At 41.6% G+C, this 15,498-nt stretch overlaps 1 protein-coding gene across 1 annotated transcript in view; it reads left to right on the top strand.

The window, feature by feature from the left end:
* Positions 1–13,065, top strand: part of CLSPN (claspin) — a 31,333-nt gene extending 18,268 nt beyond the window's left edge. Inside the window, exons 19-25 of the mRNA XM_001503668.5 lie at positions 9,138–9,302; positions 9,390–9,511; positions 9,757–9,884; positions 10,210–10,315; positions 10,893–10,975; positions 11,237–11,398; positions 11,706–13,065. Of these exons, the coding sequence (XP_001503718.1) occupies positions 9,138–9,302; positions 9,390–9,511; positions 9,757–9,884; positions 10,210–10,315; positions 10,893–10,975; positions 11,237–11,398; positions 11,706–11,816 (877 nt within the window). The 3' untranslated portion in view covers positions 11,817–13,065. The remainder of the gene's footprint in view (positions 1–9,137; positions 9,303–9,389; positions 9,512–9,756; positions 9,885–10,209; positions 10,316–10,892; positions 10,976–11,236; positions 11,399–11,705) is intronic.
* Positions 13,066–15,498: the final 2,433 nt, after the last annotated feature.

Consider the following 15,498-nt stretch of genomic DNA (forward strand, 5'->3'; position numbering starts at 1 on the left):
ATTTGAACAGGCAGTGAGATTATAGGTTTTCTCCATTTTTAATTTAAGATTTTATTCTTTAAAATTGTAGGGTTTTTTTTTAAATTGATGTTATGATGGTTTACAACCTTGTGAAATTTCAGTTGTACGTTATTATTTGTCAGTCATATTACAGGTGTACCACTTCACCCTTTGTGCCCACCCCTCATCCCCCTTTCCCCTGATAACCACTAATCTGTTTTCTTTGTCCGTGTGTTTGTTTATCTTCCACAGATGAGTGAATCATACAGAGTTTGTCTTTCTCTATCTGGCTTATGTCGCTTAACATAATACCCTCAAGGTCCATCCATGTTGTTGTGAATGGGATGATTTTATCCTTTTTTATGGCTGAGTAGTATTCCATTGTGTGTGTGTGTGTGTGTGTGTGTGTGTATACCATATCTTCTTTATCCAGGCATCAGTTGATGGGCACTTAGGTTGCTTTCACATCTTAGCTATTGTGAATAATGCTGCAATGAACATTGGAGTGCATAAGTCTCTTTGAATTGCTGATTTCAAGTTCTCTGGATGGATACCCAGTAGTGGGATGGCTGGGTCATATGGTATTTCTATTTTTAATTTTTTGAGAAATCTCCATACTGTTTTCCGTAGTGGCTACATCAGTTTGCATTCCCACCAGCAGTGTATGAGGGTTCTTTTTTCTCCACAACCTCTCCAACATTTGTTATTTTTTGTCTTGGTTATTTTAGCCATTCTAACAGGTGTAAGGTGATATCTTAGTGCAGTTTTGATGTGCATTTCCCTGATGATCAGTGATGATGAGCATCTTTTCATGTGCCTATTGGCCATTTGTATATCTTCTTTGGAGAAATGTTTGTTCATATCCCCTGCCTATTTTTTGATCAGGTTGTTTGATTTTTTGTTGTTGAGTTGTGTGAGTTCTTTATATAGTATGGAGATTAACCCTTTGTCGGATATATGATTTGCAAATATTTTTTCCCAGTTGGTGGGTTATGTTTTTGTTTCAATCCTGTTTTCCCTTGCCTTGTAGAAGCTCGTTAGTCTGATGAAGTCCCATTTGTTTACTCTTTCTATTGTTTCCCTTGTCTGAGAAGACATGGTGTCCGAAAAGATCCTTTTATGACTGATGTCAAAGAGTATACTGCCTGTGTTTTATTCTAGAAGCCTTACGGTTTCAGGTCTTACCTTTAGGTCTTTGATCCATTTTGAGTTTATTTTTGTGAATGATGAAAAAGAATGGTCAATTTTCATTCTTTTACATGTGGCTTTCCAGTTTTCCCAGCACCATTTGTTGAAAAGACTTTCTTTTCTCCATTGTATGCCCTCAGCTCCTTTGTCGAAGATTAGCTGTCCATAGATGTGTGGTTTTATTTCTGGGCTTTCAATTCTGTTCCACTGATCTGTGCACCTGTTTTTGTACCAGTACCATGCTGTTTTGATCACTGTAGCTTTGTGTATATTTTGAAGTCAGGGATCGTGATACCTCTAGCTTTGTTCTTTTTTCTCAGGACTGCTTTAGCAATCCGGGGTCTTTTGTTGCCCCATATGAATTTTAGGATTCTTTGTTCTATTTCTGTGAAGAATGTCATTGGGATTCTGACTGGGATTGCATTGAACCTGTAGATTGCTTTAGGTAGTATAGACATTTTAACTATGTTTATTCTTCCAATCCATGTGCGTGGAATGTCTTTCCATCTCTTTATGTTGTCAGCAATTTCTTTCAGGAAAGTCTTATAGTTTTCATTGTATAGGTCTTTTACTTCCCTGATTAAATGTATTCCAAGATATTTTATTCTTTTTATTGTGATTGTGAATAGGATTGTGTTCTTAAGTTCTCTTTCTGTTAGTTCGTTATTAAAGTATAGAAATGCTACTGATTTATGTAAGTTGATTTTGTACCCTGCAACTTTGCTGTAATTGTTGATTACTTCTAGCAGCTTTCCAATGGACTTTTTAGGGTTTTCTATATATAAGATCATGTCGTCTGCAAACAGCAAGAATTTCACTTCTCCATTTCCGATTGAGATTCCTTTTATTTCTTTTTCCTGCCTAATTGCTCTGGCCAAAACCTCCAGTACTATATTGAATAAGACTGGTGAGAGTGGACACCCTTGTCTTGTTCCTGTTCTCAGATGGGTGGCATTCAGTTTTTCCCCATTGAGTATGATGTTGGCTGTGGGTTTGTCATATATGGCCTTTACTATGTTGAGTTACTTTTCTTCTGTACCCATTTTATTCAGAGTTCTTATCATAAATGGAGGGACCGGCCCAGTGGTGCAGTGGTTAAGTGTGCACGTTCTGATTCACCAGTTTGGATCCTGGGTGCAGACATGGCACAGCTTTGCAAGCCATGCTGTGGTAGGCGTCCCACATATAAAGTAGAGGAAGGTGGGCATGGATGTTAGCTCAGGGCTAATCTTCCTCAAAATAAATAAATAAATGGATGTTGCATCTTGTCAGATGCTTTCTCTGCATCTATTGAGATGATCATGTGGTTTTTGTTTCTCATTTTGTTAATGTAGTGTATCACATTGATTGACTTGCGGATGTTGAACCATCCCTGTGTCCCTGGTCTAAATTCCACTTCCGCATGGTGTATGATCTTTTTAATGTATTGCTGTTTGGTTTGCCAATATTTTGTTGAGGATTTTTGCGTCTATGTTCATCAGTGATATTGGCCTGTAGTTTTCCTTCTTCGTGTTGTCCTTGTCTGGTTTTGGGATCAGGGTGATGTTGGTCTCATAGAATGTGTTAGGAAGTGCTCCATCTTCCTCAATTTTCTGCAGTAGTTTGAGAAGGATAAGTATTAAATCTTCTTTGAATGTTTGGTAGAATTCTGCAGAGAAGCTCTCTGGTCCTGGACTTTTCTTTTTGGGGAGGTTTTTGATTACAGTCTCTTTACTTGTGATTGGTTATTCAGATTCTCTATTTCTTCTTGATTTGGTTTTGAGAGGTTGTAAGAGTTTAAGAATTTATCTGTTTCTTCTAGGTTGTCCAATTTGTTGGCATATAGTTTTTCACAGCATTCTCTTATAATCTTTTGTATCTCTCTGGTATCCATTGTGATTTCTCCTCTTTCATTTCTGATTTTATTTATTTACGTCTTCTTTCTTTTTTTCTTAGTGAGCCTGGCTAAGGGTTTATCAATTTTGTTTGTTTTCTTGAAGTACCAACTCTTTGTTTCATTGATCCTTTCTTCTGTCTTTTTTGTTTCAATTTCATTTATTTCTGCTCTGATTTTTATTATTTCCCTCCTACTGACTTTGGGCTTTGTTTGTTCTTTTTCTCATTCTGTTAGGTATAGTTTGACATTGCTTAATTGAAATTTTACTTGTTTATTGAGGTGAGCCTGTATTGCAATGAATTTCCCTCTTAGGACCACTTTTGCTGCATCCCAAATGAGTTGGTATGTGTGTTTTCATTTTCATTTGTCTCCAGATAATGTTTGATTTCTCCTTTGATTTCTTCAGTGATCCGTTGGTTGTTCAGTAACGTGGTGTTTAATCTCCACATCTTTGCTGCTTTCCCAGCTTTATTCTTGTTATTGATTTCTAGTTTCATAGCATTATGGTAGGAAAAGATGCGTGATATTATTTCAATCCTCTTAAATTTATTGAGGCTTGCTTTGTTTCCCAACATATGGTCTATCCTTGAGAATGCTCCATGCGTACTTGAGAAGAATGTGTAATCTGCTGTTTTTGGATGGAGTGTTCTATATATATCTATTAAGTCCATCTGGTCTGGTTTTTCATTTAATTCTACAATTTCCTTGTTGACTTTCTGTCTGGATGATCTACCCATTAGTGTTAGTAGGGTGTTGAGGTCCCCTACTATTATTGTATTGTTGTTGATATCTCCTTTTAGTTTTGTTAATAGTTGCTCTACATACTTTGGTGCTCCTGTGTTGGGTGCATATATATTTGTAAATGCTGTATCTTCTTGGTGGAGTGTCCTTTTTATCATTATATATTGCCCCTCTTTGTCTCTCTTTACCTGTTTTGCCTTGAAGTCTACTTTGTCTGATGTAAGTATGGCGACACCTGCTTTCTTAGGTTTGCTGTTAGCTTGGAGTATCATCTTCTGTCCCTTCACCCTGAGTCTGTGTTTGTCTTTGGGGCTGAAGTGTGTTTCCTGGAGGCAGCATATTGTTGGGTCTTGTTTGTTGTTTTTTTTCAAAGAAAGCTTTTTTTTTTTAAGATTTTACTTTTTCTTTGTCTCCTCAAAGCCCCCTGGTACATAGTTGTGTGTGTGTTTCTTTTTTCTTTTTTTTGAGGAAGCTCAGCCCAGAGCTAACATCTGCCAATCCTCCTCTTTTTTTTGGCTGAGGAAGACTGGCCCTGAGCTAACATCCGTGCCCATCTTCCTCTACTTTATATGTGGGACGCTTGCCACAGCATGGCTTGATGAGCAGCGCCATGTCTGCACCTGGGATCCGAACTGGCAGACCCCAGGCCACCAAAGTGGAATGTGTGCACTTAACTGCTACACCACTGGGCTGGCCCCAGATAGTTGTGTATTTTTAGTTGTGGGTCCTTCTAGTTGTGGCATATGGGATGCTGCCTCAGCATGGCTTGATGAGTGGTGCCATGTCCATGCGCAGGATTTGAACCAGCGAAACCCTGGGCTGCCAAAGCGGAGTGTGCTAACTTAACCACTCAGCCATGGGGCCGGCCCCTTGGGTCTGTTTTTTAATCCATCCTGCCACTCTGTGTGTTTTGATTGGAGAATTCAATCCATTTACATTTAGAGTGACTATTGAAATGTGGGGGCCTAATGCTGCCATTTTATCATTCATTTTCTGCGTCTCCTGCATATCCTTTGTTTCCTGTCCCATGAATTTTGGACTACAAATTCAGTTAGGTAGTTTTCTATGTTGGTTTTCTTAGTTTTCTCCTTATTTGTACTTTGTGTCTCTGTTCTAATTATTTCTTTAGTCGTTACCAGGTTGTTTGTATAAAACATCTCATAGATGAGGTAATCCATTTTCCTTTTTTTTTAAAGGTTTTATTTTTCCTTTTTCTTCCCAAAGCCCCCTGGTACATAGTTGTATATTTTTAGTTGTGGGTCCTTCTGGTTGTGGCATGTGGCGTACTGCCCTAGCATGGCCTGACCAGTGGTGCCGTGTCCGCGGCCAGGATTCGAACCAGCGAAACCCTGGGCCACCAGAGCAGAGCGCACGTGAACTTAACCACTCAGCCATGGGGCTGGCCCTGAGATAATCCATTTTCTTATAGCCTGTTATTTCCTTAGACTAAGCCAGTACCATCCCTTACCTCTTCCCCTTCTAACTTGTTATTGTCACATCTTTTTTTCTTCTTGTGTTGTGAGTTTGTGGTTAAAATGACAAGATTATATTTATTCTTGGGGTTTCCCTTCCCTTTGTCTTTAATGTTATACTTAAGCATTTGCTAACCTGTTCTGAAGGAGAGCTGCAATTTTCTGATTTTGTCTTTCTACTTATCTCCTTGCTCAGGGTTTTGTAGCCCCTTTCCTTTTTTTTTTTCCCCAGGTATGAGGGCTTTCCTGAGCATTTCTTGTAGAGGGTTCTTGCAGCCATGAACTCCCTTAAGTTTTGTTTATCTGGGAAAGTTTTTATTTCTCCATCATGTTTGAAGGATGTTTTCGCTGGATAAAGTATTCTTGGCTGAAAGTGTTTGTCTTTCAGAATTTTGAATATATCATTCCACTCTCTCCTAGCCTGTAAGATTTCTGCTGAGAAATCTGCTGACAGACTGATGGGGATTCCTTTGTAGGTTATTTTCTTCTGCCTTCTTGTCCTTAATATTTTCTCTTTGTCATTGACTTTTGCAAGCTTCACTACTATATGCCTTGGGGTTGGTCTTTTTACATTGATAATGTTTGGAGATCTCTTGGCTTCTGTCACATGGATTTCCAGCTCTCTCCCCAGGTTTGGGAAGTTCTCAGCTATTATTTCTTTGAACAAGCTTTCTACTCCATACTCCATCTCTTCTCCCTCTGGAATACCTATAATCCTTATGTTGCATTTCCTACTTGAGTCAGATATTTCTCAGAGAGTTTCTTCATTTATTTTTAGTCTTAGTTCTCTCTCCTCCTCTATCTGAAGCATTTCTATCTTCCTATCCTCCAGACTGCTAATTCTGTCCTCCATATTATCAGCCCTACTGTTCAGGGAGGCCAGATTTTTCTTAATCTCATCCATTGTGTCTTTCATCTCCAGCATTTCTGATTGGTTCTTCTTTATAGTATCAAGCTCTTTTGTGACATAACTCCTGAACTCATTGAGTTGTCTATCTGTATTCTCTTTTAACTCATTGAGTTTTTTAATGATAGCTATTTTGAATTCTTTGTCATTTAGGGTATAGATTTCTGTTTCTTCAGGATTATTTTCTGGGTATTTGTCATTTTCCTTCTGTTCTGGAGATTTAATATATTTTCTCATACTGCTTCATGGCATGGATTGTGCCTCTGCATAGAGATAGAGTTTGGTTACTGCCTCCACTTGCTGCCACTGCGGGGAGGGAGCAGGAGCTGTGTAATCTGCACCCACCAAGATCCCTGTCAGCTGTTCCTGACAGACTGGGCCACTCCTTGGGATCGCAGAGGTACTGTGGGGTCTTCCATCAACTGTGGGAAAAATCACACGGGGGCTTCAGGTTGCTGCTGTCTGCTCCCACAGACCCGCCCAGACATGCTCCCTCCTTAGGGATTGCAGTGGTGTTAGGGGCTTTTGCAGCAGCTGGGAGCTTTTTCACCAAGACTCTGCCACCGTCTGGTCCTGCTGGATCTCACTTGCCCTCTCTGGGCCACAGCAGAGCTATGGGCATCTAATGTAGCCAGCAGTTAGCTTGCCCAGCTGCACCGCATCTGCTCCTAGGTTGCCCAGCCTTTGTGCTTGGTGGGCAGGGCCTCTCCACTAGGGTCGAGCTGAGACTCTCCCTTGGGCTGGCATGGGACCATGGATTTTCCCATTGAGCCAACGAGCAATCATGCTGGGGCTCTGGATTGTCCCTGCCCACTTGCATGGTCCTGCTGGATCTCACTTGCCCCCTCAGGGCTGCAGCAGAGCTATGGCTATTTAATGCAGCTGGTGGGTAGATCTCCCAGCTGCTATTGCTGAAAAGTTTTATCAGTCAAGTTTTAGCTTGCTACCTTTTAACCTAAATTTGCTGGTTCTACTTTTGCTTTTTGTGATTAATACAGATTAAATAAAATCCTTTTACATGCCATCTCTTGACTGTTCAAAGCTGGTCAGGTCCTCCTCAAGTGATTTCTGTATTAAACATCTCTAGTTCCTTCAGCTGTTTCTCACACGACATTGCTTCCAGACTCCTCACGTACTGGATATTCTCTTTATCCTCAGGTGTGGTCTGACTACTGCTCTATGTTGTGGTATAGCCTCATCCCTTGTGCTGGATGCATACTACTTCTAAAGTAACCAAAGATCACAAGAGCTGAATCACTGTAGATCCTGAGGATCTGGTAGACAACTAAAATTCCCTGGGTCTTTTTTCTTATGAATTACTCTCATTCCAGGTTTTCCTCATCCTAGTCTTGGGCAAATGACCCCCCCTTTATTTTTTTAAATATTTTATTATTGTTCTGATTATAAAAGTAAGCTGTTTATTTTAGAATATTTTAAAGGATACAGAAAGATATAAATAAAAAGTCATCCATGTCCACCATCCAGAATATTTGTGGAAGTGTTGATGGTGGTTATTCCTTCATAATCTTTTTTTTTTTTTTTTGGTGAGGAAGATTGGCCCTGAGCTAACATCTGTGCCAATCTTCCTCTATTTTGTATGTGGGACGCTGCCAAAGCATGGCTTGATGAGCAGTGCAGAGGTCCGCACCCGGGATCCAAACCCATGAACCCTAGGCCACCAAAGCAGACCACGTGAACTTAACCACTATGCCAGCAGGCCAGTCCCCTCATAATCTTTTTTATGCGTATATTTTTATATAGTTGAGATCCATACAAATTTTTTTTGTATGTACAATTTTGCATCTTGCTTTTCTTCCCAGTTAGCATATCCATTAGCCTTTTCCCATGACATTAAAAGTTTTATAAAGATCATTTTAATAGGTGTTCAATATTATATTGTATGTGGATGACTTTTGGAATTCACATATAGGACATCGTATCGATCCCTATGAGATTTATGTTGGTTTTTTTAGCCCATCATTCTACTCTGTTAAGATCTGTTTTGGGTTCTAATTTGTCACTTGTCAAATTAACTATCTCATACAGCTTTGGGTCATCTATAGATTTTTCTAAGGCAATGGTTCTTAAACTTTACTTAACTGCAGAGTCCTTTGTTCGAATGTAATCTTATAAAGAATAACAGCTAAAAGTTGAACTGCTCAAGGAGGCTGGATGGGAAGATTGGGAAACTGAGTGGCTATAGCCCCTAATGGAATCCCCAGGAACCCTAGGATTCAGAGGAACTCAGCTTAAAAAAAAATAACATAAGTCTGATAAAACTCAGCCTTCAGAAAGCCATCAAATTTCTGCCACTCATGACCACAGATAACAGGACTTTGAACCCAGGGTGATAGCAGATTTGTTCTTAATGGGAACTGAAATAGTAAAATTCACTAGTAGCTGTTTTGATTACCAGGAACTTTGAGGCTCAGTCATGCCTCTAACTTGGCAGTCAAGATTTGGTGGGCTGAAGAAGATCCCACTCCATTACCTTTCTATACTGTACTATCTCCAGTCTGTCTCCCAAAGCTGGTGAGCTTAAATGTAAAACAAAATAGTTTAAACCTTCCAGCAGGTATATCCCAAATGTTCGGGGGAGACTGAGAGTTCTGGCTTTAGAGTCACCAACCTAGTTAAATCCGTGTTCTGCAACCTCCTAGCTGTGTGACCTTGGGTAAGTTTACTCTGAGTCTCAGTTCTCAGTTCTCAAGTGTAAATTGAAGAGAATAATAGTACCCCCTCCTGAGAGAATGGGATAATGCCCTTAAATACAGTTATTAGCACACAGTGTGTATAAATGTTAGACTTTTAAGTATTATCCAAATATATTATAATTATTAATTTAAGCTTATTATTGTTATTAGAGATGGCTCTATATTCTGCTTTTCTTATTGCTTCCAAATTCTGTGTATATTCATTGTTGAATTTTCTAATCTTCAAAATTGTTTTCCAGGAGATTGAAGAAATACCTGGAGGATGAAGCAGAGGTATCAGGGAGTGACGTGGGAAGTGAAGACGAGTATGATGGAGAAGAGATTGATGAATATGAAGAGGACGTAATTGATGAAGTACTTCCTTCTGATGAGGAACTACAGAATCAAGTCAAGAAAATACACATGTCAGTGTCCCAACAAGCCCTTCTGAGTCGTGGCTCTAACCAGCCAGAGTGGTCCTGGTTTTGAACACCATATTTCTCCTGTTGTAGGAAAACAATGTTGGATGATGATAAGCGACAGCTGCGTTTATACCAAGAAAGGTACCTTGCTGATGGGGATCTGCACAGTGATGGTCCTGGACGAATGAGGAAATTCCGATGGAAAAACATAGGTATCTTGGTTATTGCCTTTAGAAGGAAATGGTACAAGGTGCACGTTTGTCCAGTTTAAGACCGCAATTGGAAATCAAAGTATAGCCGGCTGTTATGGAGGAGCTGGCTGTAACCATTATTTTCTATCAGTGGATAGGAAAAGTTTGTCAGTATATGGTAAACAATGGGAGTTCATTTGTGTCTGTCCACACACCCTCTCCTGTGGGGACTGCAGAATGCTGATGGCCTTAACTCTCTGCTTCAGATGATGCTTCGCAGATGGACTTGTTCCACAGAGACTCCGATGATGATCAGGTTGAAGAACAACTTGATGAAACAGAAGCCAGATGGAGGAAGGAGCGAATTGAACGAGAGCAGTGGCTTCGGGACCAGGTGGGAAGTCTGCAGGAAATTTGCCTATTCTGACCCTAATTTATGAGGAGGAGAAGACCCAGTCACCTGGCTTTTCATGATAGTTTCAAAATCTTGGGCAACATACTGCTGTCCCTTTTAGTCCTCGGATTTTCTTTTGTGCTTTGAGAAGGTTAACCTGGGCAGTTCTCTTCCTGTTTGTCCAAGTTCAATTCTTTTGTCTAAAGCAACAAAAGGTTGCAAAAAGGAAAAGAAATGATATCCCAGGTGCTCTAGCTTCGAAGCTATGCTAACTATTTGGGGGAGCTGCAGACTTCTGTTACTACTGTCTGAGTTTTATTTTCAGGCACAGCAGGGGGACATTCCAGCTGAAGAAGAAGAAGAAGTTGGGGAAGACAGTCAGTTTATGATGCTAGCCAAGAAAGTTACAGCCAGAGCACTGCAGAAGAATGGTGAGCGCTTGGTCCTCCTCAGGGTCCCGCTCCCTGGATTGTTGGTGCTGGAGCCTTGGAGGCAGCTCCAACCTTTGGGGACTGTCACAGCTTAGTCATGGGCCTCTGTTTGATAGTGTCTTAAAGAAGCCTCTCAGAGGTGTGGAGACAGCATGTTTGGATCTGAGACTGTTGGGCAGTGGACATTGTACTTGTGAATATACGTAGCTGGTTTTACTTCATGTTCAAAGGCAGCTCAGAGTCGTGAATTCTGGCTTCTTTATTTTGTTGCCCAGGATTATATACCTAAGTGTTAGAGCTAGAATTTCAACCCAGAGCTAAAGCTCTCAAACACTGCTCCACACTCTGACTACTCTTGTTTTTTCATATTAATTCTGTTAATGACTAGTCGATAAGTTCAATTTAGTTATCTTTCTTCTCATAGCCACTTACTCTAGTTTCAAGTCATCATTGTAAACTAATCAGAGTTCCTATGGCTTTAGTTTATGGGTTTGGTTAAAGGCTTCTGAGCTTGTTTAGATTTAAAAGTAATTCTACCCAGCTCTGCCCAGAACGAGCTTCTGTCTTTTCTTTCCAGTCAGTCGCACCGTGGTTATTCAAGAATCAAAGTCTTTATTCAGAAATCCTTTTGAAGCCATCAGACCAGGAAGTGCCAGCCAGGTTAGTTGGGGACTTTGTCGCCTGACATCAGGATCTGCAGTGTTATAAAGGCCCGGGTCAAGCTAAGGGGAGATTTTGTCTTTAGGGGAGGGTGGTGGCTACAGAAATGGAAGTAGGTGTCTAAGGAGCCTCCTATTTCTTTCCTACCTGAGTCGGGTAGGAATATGTCCCCTCGATACCTGGGGGAGGCAGGGAGGAACCGACTTCTCGTTCTTGCCTTGACCCTTGGAATTTGCTACCAGATGTCTCTTCTTTCCTCAGCTGAAGACAGGCTCACTGCTAAACCAGCCCAAAGCTGTGCTTCAGAAACTGGCTGCCCTCTCTGACCTCAACCCCAGTGCTCCCCGAAATTCAAGAAACTTTGTCTTCCATACACTTTCTCCTGTCAAGGCTGAGGCAGCAAAGGAATCGTCTAAGCCTCAGGTAGGGAATTTGAGAACTGATTTGGTGACTCTCCAAAGCAGAATTTATTTATTTAATTGTTTGTTTTTAAAATTAAAAAGTATATATTTTTGGCTTAAAGGCTTATGCTGCAGTGTTGATCTTGTGCTCCCCAGCCAAGGGGATTGCAACCCCCAGTAGATAATCAGCTTTGAACCTTGCCTGGAAAGTTTCTATTTCTTTTTTTTTTTAATTGTTCATGATTTAGCTTTGAGTTGCTTAAGAGCTAATTGAAGGTAAATACTGGCATGAGGGTCTTGAGCTGGCTCTGTCTCTCTCTGCTCTCTAGGTAAGGAGACGGGGTCCATCTTTAGTGACATCCCCTTCACCCAAGCGCCCCAAAGCAGACGATAGCACTTCAGGATTGAAGGAAAGCATCTTCAGATACTTGGAAAGCTAACACCATCGAGGGCGCCAGCAGCTGTGTTGAGACCGCGTTGAGAAGTATCTGGCACTGAAGGTTGGAATTGATGCTCATGTGGATGATCCCCCCTTCCTTCATAATCAGTGCATTAAGATTGTGGACAGAGATTCCAGTTCTTTCACCGCAAGGCTCTGGACATCTCTTTCCTTTCCTAGTATTATTTCCTGGGTTAGCCACTAACTTAATTCTGCGGTGTTTACAACATCGACCCACGGCATACTTGGATATTTTATCCCAGCAGCTTCCTGGGTTGATACCTCTTTGTGAAAGGGGTGGTTGGAGCATGAGGGGGAGAAGGAAAAAGTGAGGCATTACAGAAAATTACAGAACACAGTGATTGTCAATACCAGAAGGACTCTTTCACACCCCTAAGATCTGTACCACAGTGACCAGGACTCAGTGAAAGAGGGACTTCTTAGGCAGAGGACCGAGTAACCAACAGATGGGCTATTAGTCTTGCCCTTTCCATTTTTCTCTGTGCCTCTTCGCAAGGCAGCCTCAAATTTCCAATCAACCCTTGCTTTCTTTGTAGTAAGGACTCAAACTGGTACCCAAGTCAGTTGGCCCTAATTTTCTGGAGTATGAGGATGAAGATAAAGGGTTACACCCAGTGTCTGTCCACATTAGTTACTCCATGGGGCAGAGAGTTCTCTCCTGGGACTAGATTTTTGACTTGAAACACTTTTGCTCAAGGATCCCTTTTCTCATCCTGACAAGAAGAAATATAACCATTATTTATTGCATTCGGCTGGGTTGAATACATTTCCCTGACCAGAGGACAATTTAATACTTCGTTACCTTTTTTGAGAGGAAACCACCATGGAGTTTAATCAAAGTATTGTTGAAGAGACTTGCCGTCACTTCCGATTTTCCTTGAACTTCCATGAGGCTCTCAGAATTTTAGGCAGATTTTTTTCCCCCTCAGGACTGAGTGCCCCTGCTGCTTTGGAAAAACATTCCATGTGATACTGTGGTTTCACTGTCAGGAGCTGGACTTGGGAAGTTGGATGAATTGTGCCAGTTTTTTATTGGCAGATGGGGAACAGCAATTTAATTGATGGAATTAGGGTATATTTGGGTTTTCTACAGTTGTTTCTAATACTCAAGATGCTGACTTTGACGGAATTTATGTTTGTATATTTGTAATCTTGTCATGGGGAAAATGTATATAAAGAGGTTTTAATATGTATGTAGTTTTTCAATAAATCTCAGTGCCTTGAAAACAGGATTTGCTGCCCTGATTGAATGCTCCTTCTTAGGTCACTGCCTGTCTAATGTTGAGGAGCATTTTGTTTTCAGGGTATCTCCTTCCCAGGGAAGCCCTCTGGGCCTAGAGTGAGAGGCTGCTGCAGTTGTCCCCTCACTGGCTTCTCAACTCCTGTGAATTGATCAAATTAACTTACCAAGTGGTTTGGGTTCAGTGCGGGCAGAGAATTTACCTAAGTGGAATCTGTTGTTACAGCCCTTTGATTGGCAGCCATGGGTCCAAGGGGAGAGTTATTGCCCCTCCCTTTGAGCTCTCTAAATAGTGCCCAAGACCAGGCAGCCCTTGCTGGGCAAAAGAGAACTAAGGAGGGCTAGGTATTTCCCCTCTTGCCTTCCCATATCCTTTTTTGGGGGAGAGATGGAGAAGAGGGTTGCAATTGACCACTGAGGATGAGACATCAGTGCCTGAGCAAATGGTTTCTGTTCCAAACTCCAGAAAGAAAGCACTTTTTGGAGAAAAACAAGTTGAGTCTTAAGCTCTCGGTCACTTTTCCCCATGCCAGTAAAGCTGTCAAAACGCAGCTTGACCTTGGTAACAAGACAGAAGTGGAGAATTGTGACCTGACCCATATGCCCAGCCCAAAGCCGTGAGCCATTAGCTTCTGCTACGTTCTAATGAAACTGAAACCCCAGGGCCTGCTGCCATGGCTCCTGCTCCAGCAGCTTGAAAATTACATACTTGGAGGGATGTGAGCCCATGAGTCTGGGAGGTAAAGTATGCTGTCTCAGTCCTTTTGCCTCCTTGTTCCACACCCTGGGATAGGGACACATGGTATTTACGTCATTTAAATAGTTCTCTGATCTCATTAATTCAGTCCACAGTTGCAGAAGCCATACTGGGGTCTCTTCTGTAAAGCATCAGGTTATATTTGCCAAAGCACCATAGAGACAAGGTGCTTAGTTCCCTGCACGGTTTTTCAACTGCTTCTCTACAAACTTTACCCCACGTTGAGAATTTCTAATGCCTCAGACTGGGTGTTTTGGGTTTTATCTCCTGGAGTTACGTCTAAGAACTCTTGGGGCTTCCTATCCTGGGGCTCGTGCACCTAAGGGTAGGGGAGAGTATTTCTGGGTGGAATATTGTCCTGACACTATCTGATTATGTCATCCTTGAGCCAGTATAATGTCTTCTACCTTTGTGTCCTACTCACTGCCTGGCACATGGCCTGGAACGTAGTATTGCCAGTAAAGGTTGAGTGAATCATACCACACCATTCAGAACCTCCATTTATATCTATTAAATGAGGATAGTAATTTATGCTTGTCTCAGAGTTGCCGTGAGGTGTAAGTTGGACAATGTATGTGAATGCATTATGTCAAGTGCTGCTCTGCAAGCATCAGAAATTATCAGTATCACAACTGCATCATGTTTTGTGGACCACTCTTCAAAGGCACGTTGTCTCAAAGCATCTCAAACTTAATATCTTTAAAAATGTCATCTTCCCTCCCTAAAAACCTGCTCTTCCTCCTGTTTCCCATTTCAGTAAAAGTTACCTGTACACACCCAGTCACTCAGGCTGGAAACCTGAAGGGCATTCTTAACACCTCCTTCCTTACACCCATAATCAAACAATCTCTAAATCCTGATATTTCTACTTCCAAATTACGTCTTGAATCAGCTCTCTTCTTCCAGCTTTAGCCAATGCCCTGTTCTAAGATTCCATAATTTCCTGCCAGGGTCCTGCAGTAGCCTCCTATCTCCCTGCTCCTATTTCTGCTTCCCTTCCATCCAGTCTGCACAGCAGCTAGAGGGTGACCTTTGAATAAACATGAATTGGAGGATGCTGCTCCCTCACGTAAAACTGCTCAAAGTCTCCCATTGCACTCAGCATTAAGTCCAAACCCCTCATGGCCTGCACGGCCCTGCACGATAGAGCTCTGCCTCCCAACCTCCTATCCACTCTTCTCCATTCATATTACACTCAGCCTCAGGGCTTCCAAAGTGTCCTCTTTGCCTGGAATGCCCTTCCCTCCTTTGTCTGGCTAATGTATAATTCTCTAGATGTTGGCTTGAATCTAACTTCCTCAGAGATCACTTCCATTACCACTCCTTTCTTTTTTTTTTTTTTTTTTGAGGAAGATTAGCCCTGAGCTAACTATTGCCAATCCTCTTTTTGCTGAGGAAGACTGGCTCTAAGCTAACATCCATGCCCATCTTCCTCTACTTTATATGGGGACGCCTACCACATCATGGCTTGCCAAGTGGTGCCATATCCACACCCGGGATCCGAACCAGCAAACCCAGGGCTGCCAAAGTGGAATGTGCACACTTAACCACTGTGCCACCGGGCCAGCCCCACCACCCCTTTCTTAATTAGTTTACTTCTTAGTTTTCTGTTGTTTACTTTCAGATCTTTTATCACAATTTGCCACCTTAATGTTTGTTTAGCTC

The sequence above is a fragment of the Equus caballus genome, chromosome 2, assembly GCF_041296265.1.
Source record: "Equus caballus isolate H_3958 breed thoroughbred chromosome 2, TB-T2T, whole genome shotgun sequence".
NCBI lineage: Eukaryota > Metazoa > Chordata > Mammalia > Perissodactyla > Equidae > Equus > Equus caballus.